This window comes from Siphateles boraxobius, unplaced genomic scaffold (genome assembly GCF_051911475.1).
Source record: "Siphateles boraxobius isolate OS27281-9 unplaced genomic scaffold, OSU_SipBor_1 7, whole genome shotgun sequence".
Taxonomy (NCBI): Eukaryota; Metazoa; Chordata; class Actinopteri; order Cypriniformes; family Leuciscidae; genus Siphateles; species Siphateles boraxobius.
Window position 1 is genome coordinate 41,052,036 of NW_027509197.1, and position 19,978 is coordinate 41,072,013.

The window sequence follows — 19,978 nt, forward strand, 5'->3', positions numbered from 1 at the left end:
GGGACAAGGGCCTCGCATTGATCAGTACTTCTTACGAAGTCAGTCAAGTCAGTCGAATGAAATCCAGCGACAGGAAGCAAACCACAGTTCGCAGGATATCAGCACCCCTGTCATAGAGGAGAGGAGGGTTTGCACAGTTAGTGATGTAACACATTGATTCTTGTGAACCCGGTCAGACTAACCAGCATAAGAGAGAAAAGAACCTCAACGGGCATAGGCCTGGAGTTAGATGGCCAAGAGCTTGTGAGAAAACTGCATGGGACACGGTAAACACAGATCTATGCTTTGCATTAGAAAGATTAACTGGTACAGTTGAAAAGAAGCTGGATAAATTTGGGGACATCATTTACGCATATGGAAGTGAGAGGTTTGGTGTGGAAAAAAGGAAGGAAAAAGTACAAACTACTCCTGGATTGTCTAGACGGCAGCAGAAAATTGAAGGGTTAGTTAGAGAAAGGAGACAGCTGAGGAAGCAATGGAAAAGAGCGGAACAAAGTCAGAAGGAGGGACTCAATCTCTTACAAAGGGCCATAAAAGATAAGCTTGCAACATTACGCAGAGCTGAGCGCCTACGGAAACGCTACAAAAAGAAGGAGCGTGCGAGGGCTAATTTCTATAAAGATCCATTCAAATTCGCAAAGAAGTTATTCACCAGTGAGAAGAATGGCACTTTAAAAGCATCTAGGGTTGAGCTAGAGAGATATTTGGAGGAAACACATACAGATGCAAAAAGGCATAAGCCTATGTCTATTCCGTCAGACATCCCACCTGTCAATCCACCAGAATACCAAATGGAGGTCTGTGCACCTAAGTGGAAAGAGATAGAGCAGGTTGTGAGAAAGGCAAGGGCTTCATCATCTCCAGGGCCTAATGGAGTTCCGTACAGAGTGTACAAGAGTGCTTCAGGAGTTCTACGAATTCTGTGGAAATTGATAAAAGTGGCTTGGGAAAAGCAGGTTGTACCTAGAGCATGGCGCAGAGCAGGGGGAGTCTTTATACCCAAAGAAAAAGATGCTACAAGCATCAGTCAGTTTCGCCCTATTTCACTATTAAACGTCGAAGGAAAGATTTTCTTCAGCATTATTGCTCAGAGATTGTCAACCTACCTATTAAAGAATGGCTTCATTGACACTTCAGTTCAAAAAGCGGGCATTCCAGGATTCTCAGGATGCTTAGAACACATCAGTGTTATCTGGCAACGAATTCAATCAGCTAAAAAGGAGAGGAAGGAGCTCCACGTGACATTCCTGGATTTGGCTAATGCATATGGTTCAGTGCCACATGAGCTTCTTTGGGCATCATTTGATTTTTTCAGGGTACCGATGTCGATAACAAATTTAGTGAAAGCCTATTTTGGAGATTTGCAATTTAGTTTCTCAACTCCAGAATTCAGCACTACATGGCAATGCTTAGAGGTTGGAATAATGGCAGGATGCACTATTTCTCCACTGGCTTTTACCATGGCAATGGAAGTAATCATTAGGGCATCAAAATGGGTAGTAGGAGGAGAGCGCTTGGCTTCTGGGATGCGACTACCACCAATCAGAGCATACATGGATGACATGACAACCATGACTACAACGGTAGCCTGCACTAATCGGTTATTGGGGAAGTTAGCAGATAATATTGAATGGGCACGAATGCAATTTAAGCCCTCTAAATCAAGGAGCATCTCCATAATTAAAGGCAAGGTAGTAGATAAAACATTCTTCATTAATGGTGAGGCAATACCAACAGTTTCTCAGAAGCCAGTGAAGAGTCTAGGGAGATGGTACGATGGGGATCTAAAGGACACAGTTCGAGTGGGAGAAGTTAGACGACAAGCAGTGGAAGGGTTGAAGATCATAAACAGCTGTGCTCTACCAGGCAAACTGAAACTCTGGTGCTTTCAGTTTGGTCTACTGCCAAGGTTGCTGTGGCCACTGACTGTGTATGAGGTTTCTTTGACAACAGTGGATAAGCTGGAAGCGTTAATAAGTTCATACATCAGGAAATGGTTGGGAGTTCCACGCTGCCTCAGCAGAGTGGGACTTTATAGTAAAGGAGTATTGCAGCTGCCAGTCTCTGCTTTAACCGAGGAGTTTAAGTGTGCCAAGGTCAGACTGGAAATGACTTTAGCAGAGTCACGTGACAAATGCGTAAGGGAGACAGCCCCTGTGGTAAAAACTGGTAGAAAGTGGTCAGCAAAGAAATCTGTAGTAGAGGCAAAGGCTGACCTTCAAATTGGGGATATCGTGGGACAGGTACAGCATGGAAGAGGGGGTTTTGGGCTCAGTTTAGCTCCTCCTAAATGGCACAAGGCAGGCCCAGCCCAAAGGAGGAAGCTGGTAGTCAACGAGGTGCGAAAGCAGGAGGAGAGGATGAGATGTATAAAGGCCATTTCCCAGGCCAAGCAGGGAGAGTGGATGAGATGGGAGAGTGTGGAACAACGCAAAATGGGCTGGCAAGACCTTTGGTCAATGGAAGAGAGTAGGATCAGTTTCCTTATTAGGTCAACATATGATGTTCTCCCATCACCGCAGAACCTAAACCTCTGGGTAGGAGAGGATCCATCTTGTCCTTTGTGTTCATCACCTGCCACATTAAGGCACATTTTGACAGGATGTAAGGTGGCTCTTAGCCAGGGTCGGTTTACTTGGCGCCATGACCAAGTATTGCGATGTTTGGCTTTAGCATTGGAAGGCAAGCGTAGTATGACCAATAAATTGCCGCCTGTTCTAGCAAAACATTACACGCAGAAGACAATATTCCTCCGCCCAGGCGAGGAACCACCAAGAAAAGGTGCTAACACCAATTCTCGCCCAGGACAACTGGAAGCTGCTAGGGACTGGAAGATGCTGGTTGATCTTGATCAACTGCTTATTTTTCCACCTGAGATTGCCACCACTAACCTACGGCCAGATATTGTTTTGTGGTCTGGATCAGCACGCATTGTTCAACTGATAGAGTTAACAGTGCCATGGGAGGATGTGGTAGATGAGGCATATGAGAGGAAGAAACTGCGGTATGCTCATCTGGCCACTGAAGCAGAACAGCGAGGATGGAGAGTCCAGGTTTATCCAGTGGAAGTGGGTTGTCGTGGTTTTGTGGCACACTCTACAACCCGGTTCCTCAGAGACGTCGGATTCAGTGGCCAAGAGTTGCGTCGTACAGTAAAGAACTTATCTGAAGCAGCAGAAAGGAGCAGCAACTGGCTGTGGTTGAGACGGAAAGATTCTAGCTGGCCGTGTACAGGCCGCCATGCTACGGTTTCGTAGAATTCTTGAAAACTTGAAAGGTCTGTTGGTTTATTTGTATAGGTTGTATAGTATTTACAGTCATTACGTTCCTGTGTATATTGCGTGAATGACGGGTGGTTGGGCAGATATTGTGTTTTGCGGTAGGTGGTATGCCATACGGAACCGTTGCCACTGAAACTGCATATTAACGCACCAGTGGGGCTCGACAGCCTTAGTCAAACGGGTTGGTGCGTATGGTTGGGTTGCGGAGAGATTGTGAGATTGTGGTTAGGTCTCAGCAGCAACTGTTGGTTTATTTGTATAGGTTGTATAGTATTTACAGTCATTACGTTCCTGTGTATATTGCGTGAATGACGGGTGGTTGGGCAGATATTGTGTTTTGTGGTAGGTGGTATGCCATACGGAACCGTTGCCACTGAAACTGCATATTAACGCACCAGTGGGGCTCGACAGCCTTAGTCAAACGGGTTGGCGCGTATGGTTGGGTTGCGGAGAGATTGTGAGATTGTGGTTAGGTCTCAGCAGCAAGAGGGAAGTAGAGGTCAGTAAGCTGGGCTGAGTTGAGTGGGGGACGGAGGGGGGTGACTCTGGGACGCCAGAGTCACTGTCGAGCCCTCTTGAGGTGTCGTGGGCTAGTCGACGAAACACTGAGGACGGAAGGTGCCCACTTGAAGACCCTAGAGATGTTCCCTACTCCGCTCAATCCAGAGGGTTGTTATGGGGGACCGCACTGTGGTTGCAGCCGTTGTGTGTGCTGACGCGCAATACACTGTATTAACACCAGACAGAAGATTCACGTCACTAGATGGAAAGAAGCGTAAATGGATGGAGAAGCATAGGTTACTGTAAAGCTACGTCTTAGTTGGTGATTATCTTGGCGAAAGCCGAGTACAAATCAGCATGAAGTTTTAACATCTACTCTCGTGTAACGGAAATCATTAGCGTATGGCGTGTGTTGATGTCCAGTGTTGCTGAGCAGAAATACATAATCATGTTTCTCTCGGTCTCTCAAAGTCGTGTTGGGTTTTCTCCTCAGTGTAAAGATTAAGAGCTGTTTTACATGTTCGTAGAGTTAGTTTGTGGAGAAAATGTATAGGCTATGATCTATCTGTTACCTTTTTAAAAATGGCGGCTGCTGGTGTTTCGCGTGCGTTCGGCCAATCAGTGAACACTACCGTCACTGTAGTTCCTATAGCGCTGGGTTAGACGACTCTGGAGGAGAAGTAAATGAGTTCCTTCAAAAGGAGTTTCTAGAACTAAAATCATTCCCGGTTCCTGCGGTGCGAAAGCCGCTAATGTTTGGGTAGTTTTTCTGTTACCCAGATCCTGGGTCAGACGTAACAACCCAGTGTTTGGGTAGTTTTTCTGTGACCAAGCTTCTGGGCCCCTTTACTCATGTAAACTCCTGAACATGCTTTTCTTGCAGACCTTTGCGTTGAGCTCGAGCTGGGCCTGCTCCTGGATCTCCTTCCTGTACTCCGCAAGCCTCGCCTCGACTGACGGCCAGCGCTCTCCTCTGTGCCGGAGCACTTCGTACTCCTCGTCGATCAGCTGCATCTTCTCAACTTAAAAATACAGTAAAAAAATACAGTAAAAATAGTGAAATATTATTCTAATGTAAAACAGCTGTTTTCTATGTGAATATATAGTAAAGAGTAATTTATTCCTGTGAACAAAGCTGAATTTATTTGATCAAAAATACAGTAAAAAAAAAAAATCACAAAAATTTTGAAATATTATTAAAATATTAATATTATTAAAAATCAAAAAAGTGCACATATTAGGCTAGTTTTATAACATTTAATATCACAGAAAAGATTGGAATCATGTGACTTTTTTGCATCTTCTGGGTAGATTTTTGGAGGAAAATCTGCTAAATATGATTAAATATGGTAAAACATGGAAAAAGATAGCATACATAACACAAACACATATTACAAACAAACTTGAGTACAGAGAATCACAACACAAACACAATGGCATGAAGTTTCACTCGCACATTAAACAAGGATTATTTAATTACTTTTATAAATATATTTGTTCTATTTATGAATGTTTAAGAGCTGAAATTTTTACTATTGCAGACACTTTTTTTTGAAAGCCAAAATGTTTAAAGTCCAGCTGTGGTGAAAATCCAGCGTTTAGCGTTGTTTATGTGTCTACGTGGTGTTTTTAATATAAAAAAGTCGACAGCATTGCTGAGTATTTTCTCCTTAAAACTGCAGTGAACCAAAGACAGTCTCAAAAACACGCTTTGAAATCGCTGGTGTTTCTGACGTCACAAACTACCTTGTAACCAATCAGATCAACGTGTGATCGTCAACCAGTGGATCTCTGAGTGAGTGAGTGGAGGCGAGGCTAATTTGCATATTCATAGAACCGCGCATACTAAATGAAGCAAGGGTGTCGAGTTACATTCAATTTTAAGTGATGAAATGATTGACTACAGGGGACTTTAAGAAGTGAACGCTCTACACAAGGAACATGTGCTTCAGTGCGAGACATGGCAGATGTGAAGGCTTACCCAGAGAGTCCTTCTGCGCGGATATCGAGGTGGTTTGGGTCGAAGTGTCACAGAGGTTTCTGTAAGTGTGGTGGTCCGTCAGCTGCGTGAAGAGGCTCATCAGGAAACCTGTCGCGTTCAACAACATTCATCACAGAGAGCAGATACTGGAACAACAGCGTCAGAAAAACACAGATTAGTGAAACACTATCCACAACATATTTACTGCCGTTCTCTACGAAAGCTTGTTTCTGCCACTGAATAAAACATTTTATATATTTTTTTATAATTGCGACTTTTTTCTCTCAGAATCCTGACTTTTTATCTCAGAATTGCATGATATAAAGTTGCAATTGTGTTATAAATTCCAATTCTAAGGAAGAAAATACTTTATTTCTCACAATTTTGACTTTATATCACGCAATTCTGACTTTATATCACGCAATTGCGACAATATCATGCAATTCTGACTTTATAACACGCAATTGCGACATTATATCACGCAATTTTGACTTTATAACACACAATTGCGACTTTGTATCACGCAATTCTGACTTCATAACACGCAACTGCGACTTTATATCACGCAATTCTGACTTTACAACACGCAATTGTGATTTTATATCACGCAATTGCGACTTTATATCACGCAATTCTGAATTTACAACACGCGATTGTGATTTTATATCACGCAATTGCGACTTTATATCACGCAATCCTGACTTTACAATAGCAATTGTGATTTTATATCACGCAATTGCGACTTTATATCACGCAATTCTGACTTTATAATAGCAATTGTGATTTTATATCACGCAAATGCGACTTTGTATCACGCAATTCTGACTTCATAACACGCAATTGCGACGTTATATCACGCAATTCTGACTTTACAACACACAATTGCGATTTTATATCACGCAATTGCGACTTTACAACACGCAATTGTGATTTTATATCACGCAATTGCGACTTTATATCATGCAATTCTGAATTTACAACACGCGATTGTGATTTTATATCACGCAATTGCGACTTTATATCACGCAATTCTGACTTTATAATAGCAATTGTGATTTTATATCACGCAATTGCGACTTTATATCATGCAATTCTGACTTTATAATAGCAATTGTGATTTTATATCACGCAATTGCGACTTTATATCATGCAATTCTGAATTTACAACACGCGATTGTGATTTTATATCACGCAATTGCGACTTTATATCACGCAATCCTGACTTTACAATAGCAATTGTGATTTTATATCACGCAATTGCGACTTTATATCACGCAATTCTGACTTTATAATAGCAATTGTGATTTTATATCACGCAAATGCGACTTTGTATCACGCAATTCTGACTTCATAACACGCAATTGCGACGTTATATCACGCAATTCTGACTTTACAACACACAATTGCGATTTTATATCACGCAATTGCGACTTTACAACACGCAATTGTGATTTTATATCACGCAATTGCGACTTTATATCATGCAATTCTGAATTTACAACACGCGATTGTGATTTTATATCACGCAATTGCGACTTTATATCACGCAATTCTGACTTTATAATAGCAATTGTGATTTTATATCACGCAATTGCGACTTTATATCACGCAATTCTGACTTTATAATAGCAATTGTGATTTTATATCACGCAATTGCGACTTTATATCACGCAATTCTGACTTTACAATAGCAATTGTGATTTTATATCACGCAATTGCGACTTTATATCACGCAATTGTGACATTGTATCACGGAATTCTGACTTCATAACACGCAAATGCGACTTTGTATCACGCAATTCTGACTTCATAACAAGCAATTGCGACTTTATATCACGCAATTGTGATTTTATATCACGCAATTGCGACTTTATATCACGCAATTGCGACATTATATCACGCAATTCTGACTTTATAACACACAATTGCGACTTTGTATCACGGAATTCTGACTTCATAACAAGCAATTGCGACTTTATATCACGCAATTCTGACTTTACAACACGCAATTGCGATTTTATATCATGCAATTGCGACTTTATATCACGCAATTGCGACATTATATCACGCAATTGCGACATTATATCACAATTCTGACTTTACAACACGCAATTGTGATTGTATATCATGCAATTGCGACTTTATATCACGCAATTGCGACTTTATATCATGCAATTCTGATGTCATAACACACAATTGCGACATTATATCATGTAATTCTGACATAAAAAGTCAGGATTGTGAGAAAAAAAGTCGCAATTACCTTTTTTGTTTTATTCTGTGGCGTAAACAAGCTGAGTGACAAAATTTAGGATGGGATTTTTTTTTTTTCAAAAGGTTCCTTCCTTTCCAAAAAAGGAATCAGGAATAGTGTCTACATGACAGGGAAAAATAAGAGGGATTGATGAAGAAGGCCGAAAAGGAGAAACATTTTAGAGATGGAGCATGTTTATATATTTTGAAAAAAAGATTAAAAACAATAATATGGATGTGCCAGTGCCAAGATGAATCGTTCACAATAAGACCAGCAATGTGCATTAAAAAAGGTAAATAAGATCAATTTGTATTTTATGCCAACTTTAACAGTCTCAAAAACACGCTTTGAAATCGCTGGTGTTTCTGGCGTCACAAACTACCTTGTAACCAATCAGATCAACGTGTGATCGTCAACGAGTGGATCTCTGAGTGAGTGAGTGAGTGAGTTGAGGCGGGCGCATTTGCATATTCATAGCTCCGCGCATACTAAATGAGGCAAGGGTGTCGAGTTACATTCAAGCTGTTTTAAAGCACGTAGAATCTTCTTTTTTTCCAAGTAAAAAACGTTTAAATATGTCATTTCGGTGATCAAAGATGAGTTTTAAGGGATAAAATGATTGACTACACAGGGACTTTATGAAAAGTTTTGAAAAAGAAAGACATTTAATTTGATCTGCATCATATCATGACCTACCCGTCTGTCCTGACTGGATATCTGAAACCTGCCGAATGTGAAAGAACGAGAAACAGAGGAGTGTGTTGTTACACCAAAACCAAACCTAAGCCTATCCAATGGTATTTAAACATATATTTTATTACCAGAGATCTGTATAATGGCATGTGAGGACTGATCTTCATGAGCTGCAGAAGGTCTGTGGTTGATAACACCTGCAAGTCAAGCAAAAACAAGATATTACCATATTTTATTAAGAATACTTGATTCTGATTGGTCAATCACACATCCAGCGAAACACAGGCTCATCCGGGTCACTGAAGTCATCAGCGCTACACACTCGCTAGCAACGGGTTTTCTTCGTGGAAGTTTTGCTTTTTGTGAGCTAATAAGATATTAAAACTCAGTCGAATTAATATTTTGTGTACAGTTATTTAATTATGGCATCCAGTATTGTGGACTCGCTCTCTCTTGTTTCATACAAACGCAGCGGCGGCCATTGTGTGACTGTTGTTTTGTTCACTGTTGGATTATGAGGTACAAACAGGTATGATTTGAAAACAGTTTAATCTGAAATCAATATCTCTGATCTCCATAATTATATATATGTTGAAATGCTGTGTAATAAGTGTTATGACTGTATCCGTATCTCTTAAATGTCCGTGTAGTGTGATCTCGCCGCTGAAACTCTGAGTTTAAAGAGATGTTGTGTGTGTGTGTGTTTGTGTGTGTGTGTGTGTGTGTGTGTGTGTGTGTGTGATCGCAGAATAAACCCATTCAGGTGTGTGTGTGTGTGTGTGTGTGTGTGTGTGTATGTGTGTGTGTGTGTGTGTGTGAGATTTCAGAACAAACCCCTTCAGGTGTGTGTGTGTGTGTGTATGTGTGTGTGTGTGTGATCTAAGAAAAACCCCTTCAGGTGTGTGTGTGTGTTCTCAGAATAAACCCCTTCAGGTGTGTGTGTGTGTGTGTGTGTGTGTGTGTGTGTGTGTGTGTGTGTGTGTGTGTGTTCTCAGCATAAACCCCTTCATGTGTGTGTAGATGTGTGTGTGTGTGTGTTGTTCTCAGAATAAACCCCTTCAGATGTTTGTGTGTGTGTGTGTGTGTGTGTGTGTGTGTGTTCTCAGCATAAACCCCTTCAGGTGTGTGTGTGTGTGTGCGTGTGTGTGTGTGTGTGTGTGTGTGTGTGTGTGTGTGTGTGTGTGTGTGTGTGTGTGTGTGTTTTTCTCAGAATAAACCCCTTCAGGTGTGTGTGTGTGTGTGTGTGTGTGTGATCTCAGAATAAACCCCTTCAGGTGTGTGTGTGTGTGTGTGTGTGTGTGATCTCAGAATAAACCCCTTCAGGTGTGTGTGTGTGTGTGTGTGTGTGTGATCTCAGAATAAACCCCTTCAGGTGTGTGTGTGTGTGTGTGTGTGTGTGTGTGTGTGTGTGTGTGTGTGTGTTTTTCTCAGAATAAACCCCTTCAGGTGTGTGTGTGTTTGTGTGCGTGTGTGTGTGTGTGATCTCAGAATAAACCCCTTCAGGTGTGTGTGTGTGTGTGTGTGTGTGTGTGTGTGTGTGTGTGTGTGTGTGTGTGTGTGTGTGTGTGTGTGTGTGTGATCACCGTGTCTCGGCTCATCCCGCACTCGGGGAGGAAGACGGAGAGTGTGTACTCGTATCCAGCGCTGCGCAGATGATCCGCGACCACACTGTTGCACGCAGTGACCGACACCGAGTGTGTGTGAGGAGCAGCTTCTCCTCTCGGCCGCTGCAGGTCCTGGATCAGCTGATTACGCAGATGCGTCTGCAAAACAGGACACAACACAACTACTGGAGGAGGACGAGGTTATGCAGACTCTTGTGCAGATTAAACATTTATGACTTTGAGTTTTAGGATCAGTGTTTCTCAACCCTGAATGTGACAAAGAGAGAGAGAGAGAGAGAGAGAGAGAGAGAGAGAGAGAGAGAGAGAGAGAGAGAGAGAGAGAGAGAGAGACAGACAGATAGAGTAAGTGTGTGTGTGAGAGAGGATAGATAGATAGATAGATAGATAGATAGATAGATAGATAGATAGATAGATAGATAGATAGATAGATAGATAGATAGATAGATAGATAGATAGATAGATAGATTTTAAGAATGAAGAATGTACAAACATACTACGTTAAATATATCATGATAATAACTCATAATCTCTCGCACCTTCAGAGTGTCCAGGAGCCCGCGGCTCTTGAAGGTCTGATAGAGTTTCTGTCGCATCTCATCCGGGGACAAACTCTCCTCTTTACTCACAGACATGATTCCTGAAATTAATAAACACTATCATCGATGATTCTCCACAGTCGGTTCCTCGGCAACGCGAACGCGCGCAGCGGCTCCTTTAAAATCTCTAACTGACAACAAACTGTTGTGTATCCGGTTTAGTCATTATGACGTATGACGCTTTCAGTCCTATCATTGGCCGTTTGTGTCAGCTGGGTTAGCGCACCGGAAACGGGAACTCTGTCCACAGTGCGCGTATGGTCCTCATCGGATATAGTATTATTCTTCCTAATATTCGCTTTGTGAATTATACAATTAGTTATTTATTTAAAGAAGGTGTGTTGTTAGAATGTGCCATTTGTAAAGGAATCCAAACTAACGTCCTTATTCCTGCGGTAAGATGTATTGTGCGTATTCTTCATTGTTTACATGTCGAGTATTTTCAATAATTGACTGTTTATTTCATATTTACAGCTCTAAACACTGACGAGTCACAATGTCAGGGAGTTTTTATTTCGTCATGGTGGGTCATCATGATAACCCGGTGTTTGAGATGGAGTTTCTCCCTCCTGGAAAGACAGAAGCAAAGGTGGGCACGATGACGTCACTGATACCTGACAACATGATGATGATGTCACTAATACCTGACAATATGATGATGATGTCACTGATAACTGACAACATGATGATGTCACTGAGACCTAACAACATCATTATGTCACTTATACAAAAAACAGTGATCTGATGATGATGTCATTAAACAGTGAGCTGATGATGATGTAATTAAATTATGTCATTAAACAGTGAGCTGATGATGATGTCATTAAACAGTGAGCTGATGATGATGTCATTAAATGATGTCATTAAACAGTGAGCTGATGATGATGTCATTAAACAGTGAGCTGATGATGATGATGTCATTAAACAGTGAGCTGATGATGATGTCATTAAACAGTGAGCCGATGATGATGATGTCATTAAACAGTGAGCTGATGATGATGATGTCATTAAACAGTGAGCTGATGATGATGTCATTAAACAGTGAGCTGATGATGATGTAATTAAATGATGTCATTAAACAGTGAGCTGATGATGATGTAATTAAATGATGTCATTAAACAGTGAGCTGATGATGATGTCATTAAACAGTGAGCTGATGATGATGTCATTAAACAGTGAGCTGATGATGATGTCATTAAACAGTGAGCTGATGATGATGATGTCATTAAACAGTGAGCTGATGATGATGTCATTGAACAGTGAGCTGATGATGATGTCATTGAACAGTGAGCTGATGATGATGTAATTAAATGATGTCATTAAACAGTGAGCTGATGATGATGTCATTAAACTGTGAGCTGATGATGATGATGTCATTAAACAGTGAGCTGATGATGATGTAATTAAATGATGTCATTAAACAGTGAGCTGATGATGATGTCATTAAACAGTGAGCTGATGATGATGTCATTAAACAGTGAGCTGATGAGGATGTCATTAAACAGTGAGATGATGATGATGATGATGTCATTTAACAGTGAGCTGATGATGATGATGATGTCATTTAACAGTGAGCTGATGATGATGTCATTAAACAGTGAGCTGATGATGATGTCATTGAACAGTGAGCTGATGATTATGTCATTAAACAGTGAGCTGATGATGATGTCATTTAACAGTGAGCTGATGATGATGTCATTAAACAGTGAGCTGATGATGATGTAATTAAATGATGTCATTAAACAGTGAGCTGATGATGATGTCATTAAACAGTGAGCTGATGATGATGTCATTAAACAGTGAGCTGATGCTGATGTCATTAAACAGTGAGCTGATGATGATGTCATTAAACAGTGAGCTGATGATGATGTCATTAAACAGTGAGCTGATGATGTCATTAAACAGTGAGCTGATGATGATGTCATTAAACAGTGAGCTGATGATGATGTCATTAAACAGTGAGCCGATGATGATGTCATTAAACAGTGAGCTGATGATGATGATGATGTCATTAAACAGTGAGCCGATGATGATGATGATGTCATTAAACAGTGAGCTGATGATGATGTCATTAAACAGTGAGCTGATGATGATGTCATTAAACAGTGAGCTGATGATGATGTCATTGAACAGTGAGCTGATGATGATGTCATTAAACAGTGAGCTGATGATGATGTCATTAAACAGTGAGCTGATGATGATGTCATTGAACAGTGAGCTGATGATGATGTCATTAAACAGTGAGCCGATGATGATGCTGATGTCATTAAACAGTGAGCCGATGATGATGTCATTAAACAGTGAGCTGATGATGATGTCATTAAACAGTGAGCCGATGATGATGTCATTAAACAGTGAGCTGATGATGATGATGATGTCATTAAACAGTGAGCCGATGATGATGATGCTGTTTGTACTGTAATCTGACAGGATGATCACCGGCACCTGAACCAGTTCATCGCTCACGCCGCTCTCGATCTGGTGGATGAGAATATGTGGCAGTCCAGCAACATGTACCTGAAGACTGTGGACAAGTTCAACGAGTGGTTCGTCTCCGCCTTCGTCACCGCTGGTCATATCCTCCTCGTCACATGATGCATCAGTGAACCATAAGCATGCATGCAATAAACATATTCCTGTCTGTCGTCACCATCCGATCTCACACCGTTTGTAATGAATCGTGTCTATTTATCTGACTATTCCTTAACTTTACTTGCATACATATGAGATTTATTATGCTCCATGATGTCCGGCAAGAGGACGGAATCAAGAACTTCTTTAATGATGTTTATGATCTGTACATCAAGGTAAATCATGTATTATTTCTGCATTTCAACAGCATATGAACGCATTGCATTTGTTCTAAAACATTTATATGTGTGTTTTTTACCCAGTTTGCAATGAATCCCTTCTATGAAGCAAACGCGCCGATACGCTCCACAGCCTTCGACAGGAAAGTGCAGTTCCTCGGGAAGAAGCATCTCCTCGGTTGATTCGTTTTATACACATTCTTTTGTTTTGTGCAGTTTTTCTCATGCATAAATATACAGATTTCATGTTTGAGTTGTTTAGACTCAGCGTTTTCACAGTATCAGCTGCTAATGGTGTCAGAATAAAGGAATGCAAAAATACAGTAATGATGAAGATTTCACGCTTGTACATTATTAAATTAAATCAAATAAACAGTTTCAGCAAGTATTGTTCCATACTTTTAATTCAATTTAACAATCTATACAATATTGAGATTTTAGTGCATCTTTTCAAAGTAAGTGCTTAAACTCAACACCTTATTATCCATATTTTTAGTACAAGTACTTTGTATATATTTGGCACACGCTACACACTTTTATAATGTTAATATATTAGAAATCAACCAGAGAATATGCACGCCTGTCCTGCGCAAGTTAATCATAGTTATATAAGAACATCTCGGTTCTTTTGTATTGTTTTCCAGTAAAATTATCTGAAAATCCATCAAACAAGATGTATTTACTAGACAAGCATAACGGCACATGATATATTAAGACTTGTTTTCAGTAAATTAGACACACTATTTGTCAATGAGGTAAGAAATATAAACATGATCCAACACAGCTGTTCTTCCTCAGTGTTTCTGTCTCGTTTTCCAGCATAAACATATAAACATTCAGAAATCAAGATACATTTACTGGAGAAGAAGAAAAATCACTGAAGATATTCCTGAAAAATGTATGAAAAATAATCCCTTTGAATGGGAAATGTCTTTTCTGACTCAACTGGTAAATATTTGTTCTTGTTTTAAGCACAAACTCACTTCATTATTGTACAAATTTACGTAAAACTTTCTTCAGTCATTTTGCTTCTCTAGGAAATGTATCTTTGATTTACGAATGTCTCGATATTTGTGCTGGAAAACAAAGACAGGAACAACACAAGTCTCAAGTAAATTCCTTTTGTTTTAATGAGGTTTCGATATTTTTAAAATGGAAAACAAAAGCCTTGGTGCTATAACCCAGTGCATTCCTTATATTTGCTCTTGTTCATTATCAGACTATCATGCTGAACACACAACGACATCCGGCTAACACAATAACCCACTCAAACCCCATAAGAGAGATAAATATATATATACATATATATATTTATACATATATATATATATAAACATCTGAATGCACAGAATCGTCAGGCGGTTCAGATGCAAGAATGACACCCAAAATGAAGCCAAACCAGTGTTTAGTGCATATCAAAGTGCGTGCATGTTCAAAACATAACGCAGATTCATCCAATTCAGTCAAGAAACACGAAATATCGAGTGATTCCCGCTAACTAACAGCACGGCGAGGATCCGCGTGGCTTTCTGTGCAGGTTAACGGTGTCTGTAGGAATCAAATGCTCGTGTCGTTCCTCCAAAGCCAAGACTCGTCTCACGGCTTCCTCGAACGCAACCGCGACATTCGTAGCATCTTTAGCGCTAGTCTCGAAATACGGGTATCCGCCGCTATCCCGGCACCACTCCTGAGCTTCTTCGCTCGACACTTGCCTGTCAATCACGTCTACTTTGTTTCCCAGAAGCACGAACGGGAAGCTTTCGGGCTCCTTGACGTCTGCGTAATAGATGAACTCCTTCTTCCAGTTGACGAGGTTGTGGAAGCTCTGGCTGTCGTCAACGCTAAAGGTTAGCAAGCAACAGTCGGAGCCGCGGTAGAAAGGCGTTCGGAGGCTTCGGAAACGCTCCTGTCCTGCCGTGTCCCAGATCTGAAGCGTAACCGTACGCCCGTCCACCTCCAGGTCCTTGTTGAGGAACTCCACGCCGATAGTGTGGAAGAGGTGCGCATCGAACTTGTTGGTAACGTAGCGGTTCATTAGCGAACTCTTGCCCACGCCGCCGTCGCCCAGGAGAATCACTTTCAGAAGGGATGATTTGGATGACATGGTTGTTGTCCTCGTCCTGTAAGACTAAAGATTGCATTTAAGACTCTGCTTTAATTAAGATTTTAATGTATTTAAAGGATGCATTTATTTGATCAAAAATACAGTAAAAATTGTGAAATTTTATTTTATAATAGCCATTTTCTATGTGTAATAAAATATTAATATAATATTTATAATATAATGTGAATATATAATAAAGTGTAATTTATTCCTGTGATCAAAGCTGAATTTTCAGCATCATTACTCCAGTCTTCAGTGTCACATGATCCTTCAGAAATCACTATAATATGATGATTTGATGCTCAAGAAACATTTATTATCAATGTTGAAATCAGTTCATATTTTTGTAGAAACCGTCATACATTAGCATTCAAAAGTTTAGGGTCAGTAAGAAATTAATAGTTTAATTCATCAAGGACACTTTAGATTGATCAAAAGTGACAGTAAAGACATTTATAATGTTACAAAAGATTCTATTTCAAATTAATCCTGAACTTTCTGTTCATCAAAGAATCCTCAAAAATAAAATGTGTTTTCAACTTTTTTCAACACAATCATAAATGTTTCTTGAGCATCAGATCATCATATTATAGTGATTTCTGAAGGATCATGTGACACTGAAGACTGGAGTAATGATGCTGAAAATTCAGCTTTGATCACATATACTAAATTAATAAAATAATGCTTGGAGTTTTAGCATTATGAGTTACAGAAAACATTTGGGAAAACTAGGTTTCACTTACCTTCACTACCTCGAATAATTCATCGCTCAAAATCTACAACAGAGAGATGCTGAATCAGAAATATGATCCAGCGTACTGGACTAGTTATGCAGTGCAATTTTAATGTTGGTGTTGTTTGCATAAATTATTCAACACTTTACAGAAATATTTCACATTATTATTCATCATGCATTTTGTTGCACTACAGTGATTCTTTTCATAAAAAGCAAAAATAAAACCATTTAAAATAGTTAATGGATTATTATTTGTGATGATTATTATGAGTGTAAATGAGTGAAGACTCACGGTGGTTTGCTCTCAGCCGCTGGTCATGTGATCTTCTCTGTCCTGCATCACATGACCAACAGAGTCCATTACAGTTATATACTCTAACAACTCAGACAACATGAGCAACACAGCCAACGGTTAACCAGCTGGAATGCAGTTGCATGTGTACACACACACACACACACTCAGGACAGAAAACACTGACTGAACTCAGACCTGCGGGACTGGTGTCGATCTGTATGAATGTGGTCGATACAGAGAGATTTTTATATGGCAGATATTACAAATATTTACTCTACAGCACAGGAATACTTGATTTCTATTGGTCAGTCAGGGCATTCTTTACTCAAGTATTTCTCAATAATCAATAACCATCATCAAGGGTAACACTTATAATAATAATGATAATAATTGTATATAATGTATAAATATTATAATTGTTTTACTATGATATAGGCTATTACTACATATATTATTTTATTATAAGTAATATATTATAATTTTCCACTTTACAATAATTCTAAATTATATATATATATATATATATATATATATATATATATATATATACATATACATATATATATATATATACATATACATATACATATATACACACACACACACACACATTTAAATACTATGCTATATATATATATATATATATATATATATTATTTAAAAGTAAAAACAAATACGATCAGGTATGAATAATATAATTATTATAAAACCATGATAGTATTATTTTTATTTGTGTGTGTGTGTGTGTGTGTGTGTGTGTGTGTGTGTGTGTGTGTGTGTGTGTGTGTGTGTGTGTGTGTATGTGTACACACACACACACACACACACACACACACACACACATTTATTTTGGGATGGAATACGAGCCATTTTCATTACATTCACACTGTTAACTTGTTTACAAAACTGCGATTCTGCGACACGGAGAATTAACCGTTTAACAAACCAAACGACGTCATTACAGTGAAGAAACTCAACTAACACATAAACGACTGTTGTGTTTAACAATGTCACTGAACCGAAACACAGTCAGAAGGAAATAAACACAGTTCTGCGTGTAAAACAGCAGCTGAAAGCGACTGAGTCTCACCTGAACCTGCTTCTGAACACATCAGGCTTCAATAACAGGAAACATCGATTCCATAAACAGAAATAAAACAAGCAATAAAGCGAAACATGACGAGATCGAGGACTCTTCCTCTGGTTGCTGATGGTGCCACAATCCTGCGATCCTATTGGCTGGTGAGTGTCACGTTACCACGCATTTCATAGTTGATCACGTGATGTGTTTCTACATAAACAGAAGGGTTTCAGGCCCACATTCACAAACTGGTACTGGGTTACACATATTTACACACAATTTTAGTCTAAAACTACTAATATAATATCAAATATGATATGATATCACCTCAGAGCTCATGGTAAAGTAGGAGAAAAGTAAAGTAGAATAGGAGAGGAAGAATTTTCTAAATCTAAATCAACACACTGGAAAAAAAGCTTTTCTTACTTAGTATTTTTGTCTTGTTTCCAGTCCAAATATCTAAAAATTCTTAAAAATCAAGATGCATTTACTATATGAGTAAAAATGACAAGATATTATGTCCTGTTTTCCGGGGGAATTCATTAAAATTAAGTGAGTTGATGCTTAAAAAAGCTAAATTATCTTCCAATGGGGTAAGAAAAATAATCTTAATTCAAACAGAAACAACATTATTTTTCTAACCCCATTGGCAAATAATTTTGCTTGTTTTAAGCATCAACTCACCTAATTTGAATGAATTCCCCCAGAAAACAAGACTTAATATCTTATGTCATTTTACAACTTTAGTAAATGCATCTTGATTTAAGAAATGTTTTATATTTGGACTGGAAACAAGACAAAAATACTAAGTAAGAAATGCATTTTTTTGTAGTGCAACATGTATGTTAGACCCTATACCGACTAAACTACTGAAAGAGATGCTTCCAGAGGTCATATATCCTCTTCTTAACATCATCTTTGTCACTAGGATATGTACCGAAAACTGGTTTAAATCATATTTATCTGACCGTTATCAGTTTATAGCAGTAAATGAAGAGATGTCTTATCGGTCACAAGTTCAGTATGGTGTCCCACAAGGCTCAGTACTAGGACCGCTGCTGTTCACTCTGTACATGCTACCCTCACACACACACACACACACACACACTCTGTACATGCTACCCTTAGGAGATATCGTTAGGAAGCATGGCATTAGTTTTCACTGTTATAATGATGATACTCAGCTCTATATTTCTTCAAGCCCTGACGAAACTTACCAATCCACAAAATTAACAGAATGCATAGTTGATATAAAAAACTGGATGACTAGTAATTTCCTACTACTAAATCCTGAAAAAACAGAGATTCTAATTATTAGACAAAAAACTTCCTCACGTAATAACCTAGAATACCTTCTAACACTTGATGCTGCTCTGTTAAATCCTCGTCGTTGGTTAGGAACCTTGGTGTGTGTGTGTGTGTGTGTGTGTGTGTGTGTGTGTGTGTGTGTGTGTGTGTGTGTGTGTGTGTGTGTGTGTTTGTGTGTGTGTGTGTGTGTTCTCTTTGATACCAATCTTTCATTTGAAAGTCACGTGTCTAATATCTAAAAAAACACATTTTTTCATCTTAAAAATATATCTAAATTACGTCATATGCTCTCATTGACAAATGCGGAACAACTAGTTCATGCGTTCATGACATCAAGGCTAGATTATTGTAATGCTCTACTGGGTGGTTGCCCTCCACGCTTAATAAACAAACTACAGCTAGTTCAAAACGCAGCCGCTAGAGTTCTTACCAGAACCAGGAAGTACGACCATATTAGCCCGGTTCTGTCAACACTGCATTGGCTCCCTATTAAACATCGTATAAATTTTAAAATATTGCTGATTACTTACAAAGCACTAAATGGTTTAGCTCCCCAGTACTTGAGCAAGCTCTTAACGCATTATAGTCCTTCACGTCTATTGCGATCTCAAAGTTCTGGCCAGTTGATAATACCTAGAACATCTAAATCGACTGCTGGCGGTAGATCCTTTTCCTATTTAGCACCAAAACTCTGGAACAATCTTCCTAACATT

At 39.2% G+C, this 19,978-nt stretch overlaps 3 protein-coding genes across 10 annotated transcripts in view; 1 reads left to right on the plus strand and 2 right to left on the minus strand.

The window, feature by feature from the left end:
- The window catches only part of ofd1 (OFD1 centriole and centriolar satellite protein), a 54,392-nt gene extending 36,367 nt beyond the window's left edge, over positions 1 to 18,025 (minus strand). For 4 of the 7 annotated variants that reach the window (XM_077216901.1, XM_077216903.1, XM_077216900.1 and 1 more), the window contains exons 1-9: positions 17,967 to 18,020; positions 16,874 to 16,915; positions 16,589 to 16,621; positions 10,872 to 10,972; positions 10,294 to 10,473; positions 8,839 to 8,907; positions 8,714 to 8,741; positions 5,764 to 5,871; positions 4,668 to 4,804 (exon numbers count right to left, since the gene is read on the minus strand). In XM_077216901.1, the coding sequence (XP_077073016.1) occupies positions 4,668 to 4,804; positions 5,764 to 5,871; positions 8,714 to 8,741; positions 8,839 to 8,907; positions 10,294 to 10,473; positions 10,872 to 10,967 (618 nt within the window). In that variant the 5' untranslated portion in view covers positions 10,968 to 10,972; positions 16,589 to 16,621; positions 16,874 to 16,915; positions 17,967 to 18,020. Of the gene's footprint in view, positions 1 to 4,667; positions 4,805 to 5,763; positions 5,872 to 8,713; positions 8,742 to 8,838; positions 8,908 to 10,293; positions 10,474 to 10,871; positions 11,101 to 16,588; positions 16,622 to 16,873; positions 16,916 to 17,966 lie in introns of those variants that run through there. The other 3 variants (XM_077216899.1, XM_077216902.1, XM_077216898.1) reach the window with 3 other exon arrangements.
- Positions 11,151 to 14,127, plus strand: trappc2 (trafficking protein particle complex subunit 2). The gene is made up of 5 exons (XM_077216918.1): positions 11,151 to 11,326; positions 11,406 to 11,520; positions 13,362 to 13,506; positions 13,653 to 13,738; positions 13,826 to 14,127. The coding sequence occupies exons 2-5, from the start codon at positions 11,428 to 11,430 to the stop codon at positions 13,922 to 13,924; spliced, it is 423 nt and encodes a 140-aa protein (XP_077073033.1). The 5' UTR covers positions 11,151 to 11,326; positions 11,406 to 11,427; the 3' UTR covers positions 13,925 to 14,127.
- Positions 15,130 to 18,096, minus strand: rab9a (RAB9A, member RAS oncogene family). 2 transcript variants are annotated; one of them, XM_077216916.1, is made up of 4 exons: positions 17,967 to 18,028; positions 16,874 to 16,915; positions 16,589 to 16,621; positions 15,130 to 15,869 (listed from the first exon to the last, which is right to left on the minus strand). In XM_077216916.1, exon 4 carries the CDS (start codon positions 15,843 to 15,845, stop codon positions 15,240 to 15,242), a length of 606 nt encoding a protein of 201 aa, XP_077073031.1. In that variant the 5' UTR covers positions 15,846 to 15,869; positions 16,589 to 16,621; positions 16,874 to 16,915; positions 17,967 to 18,028; the 3' UTR covers positions 15,130 to 15,239. The 2 variants fall into 2 exon arrangements, with proteins under 2 accessions (XP_077073031.1, XP_077073032.1); XM_077216917.1 differs by lacking the exon at positions 16,874 to 16,915 and having other exon boundaries at positions 17,967 to 18,096.
- Between the last annotated feature and the right edge of the window lie 1,882 nt (positions 18,097 to 19,978).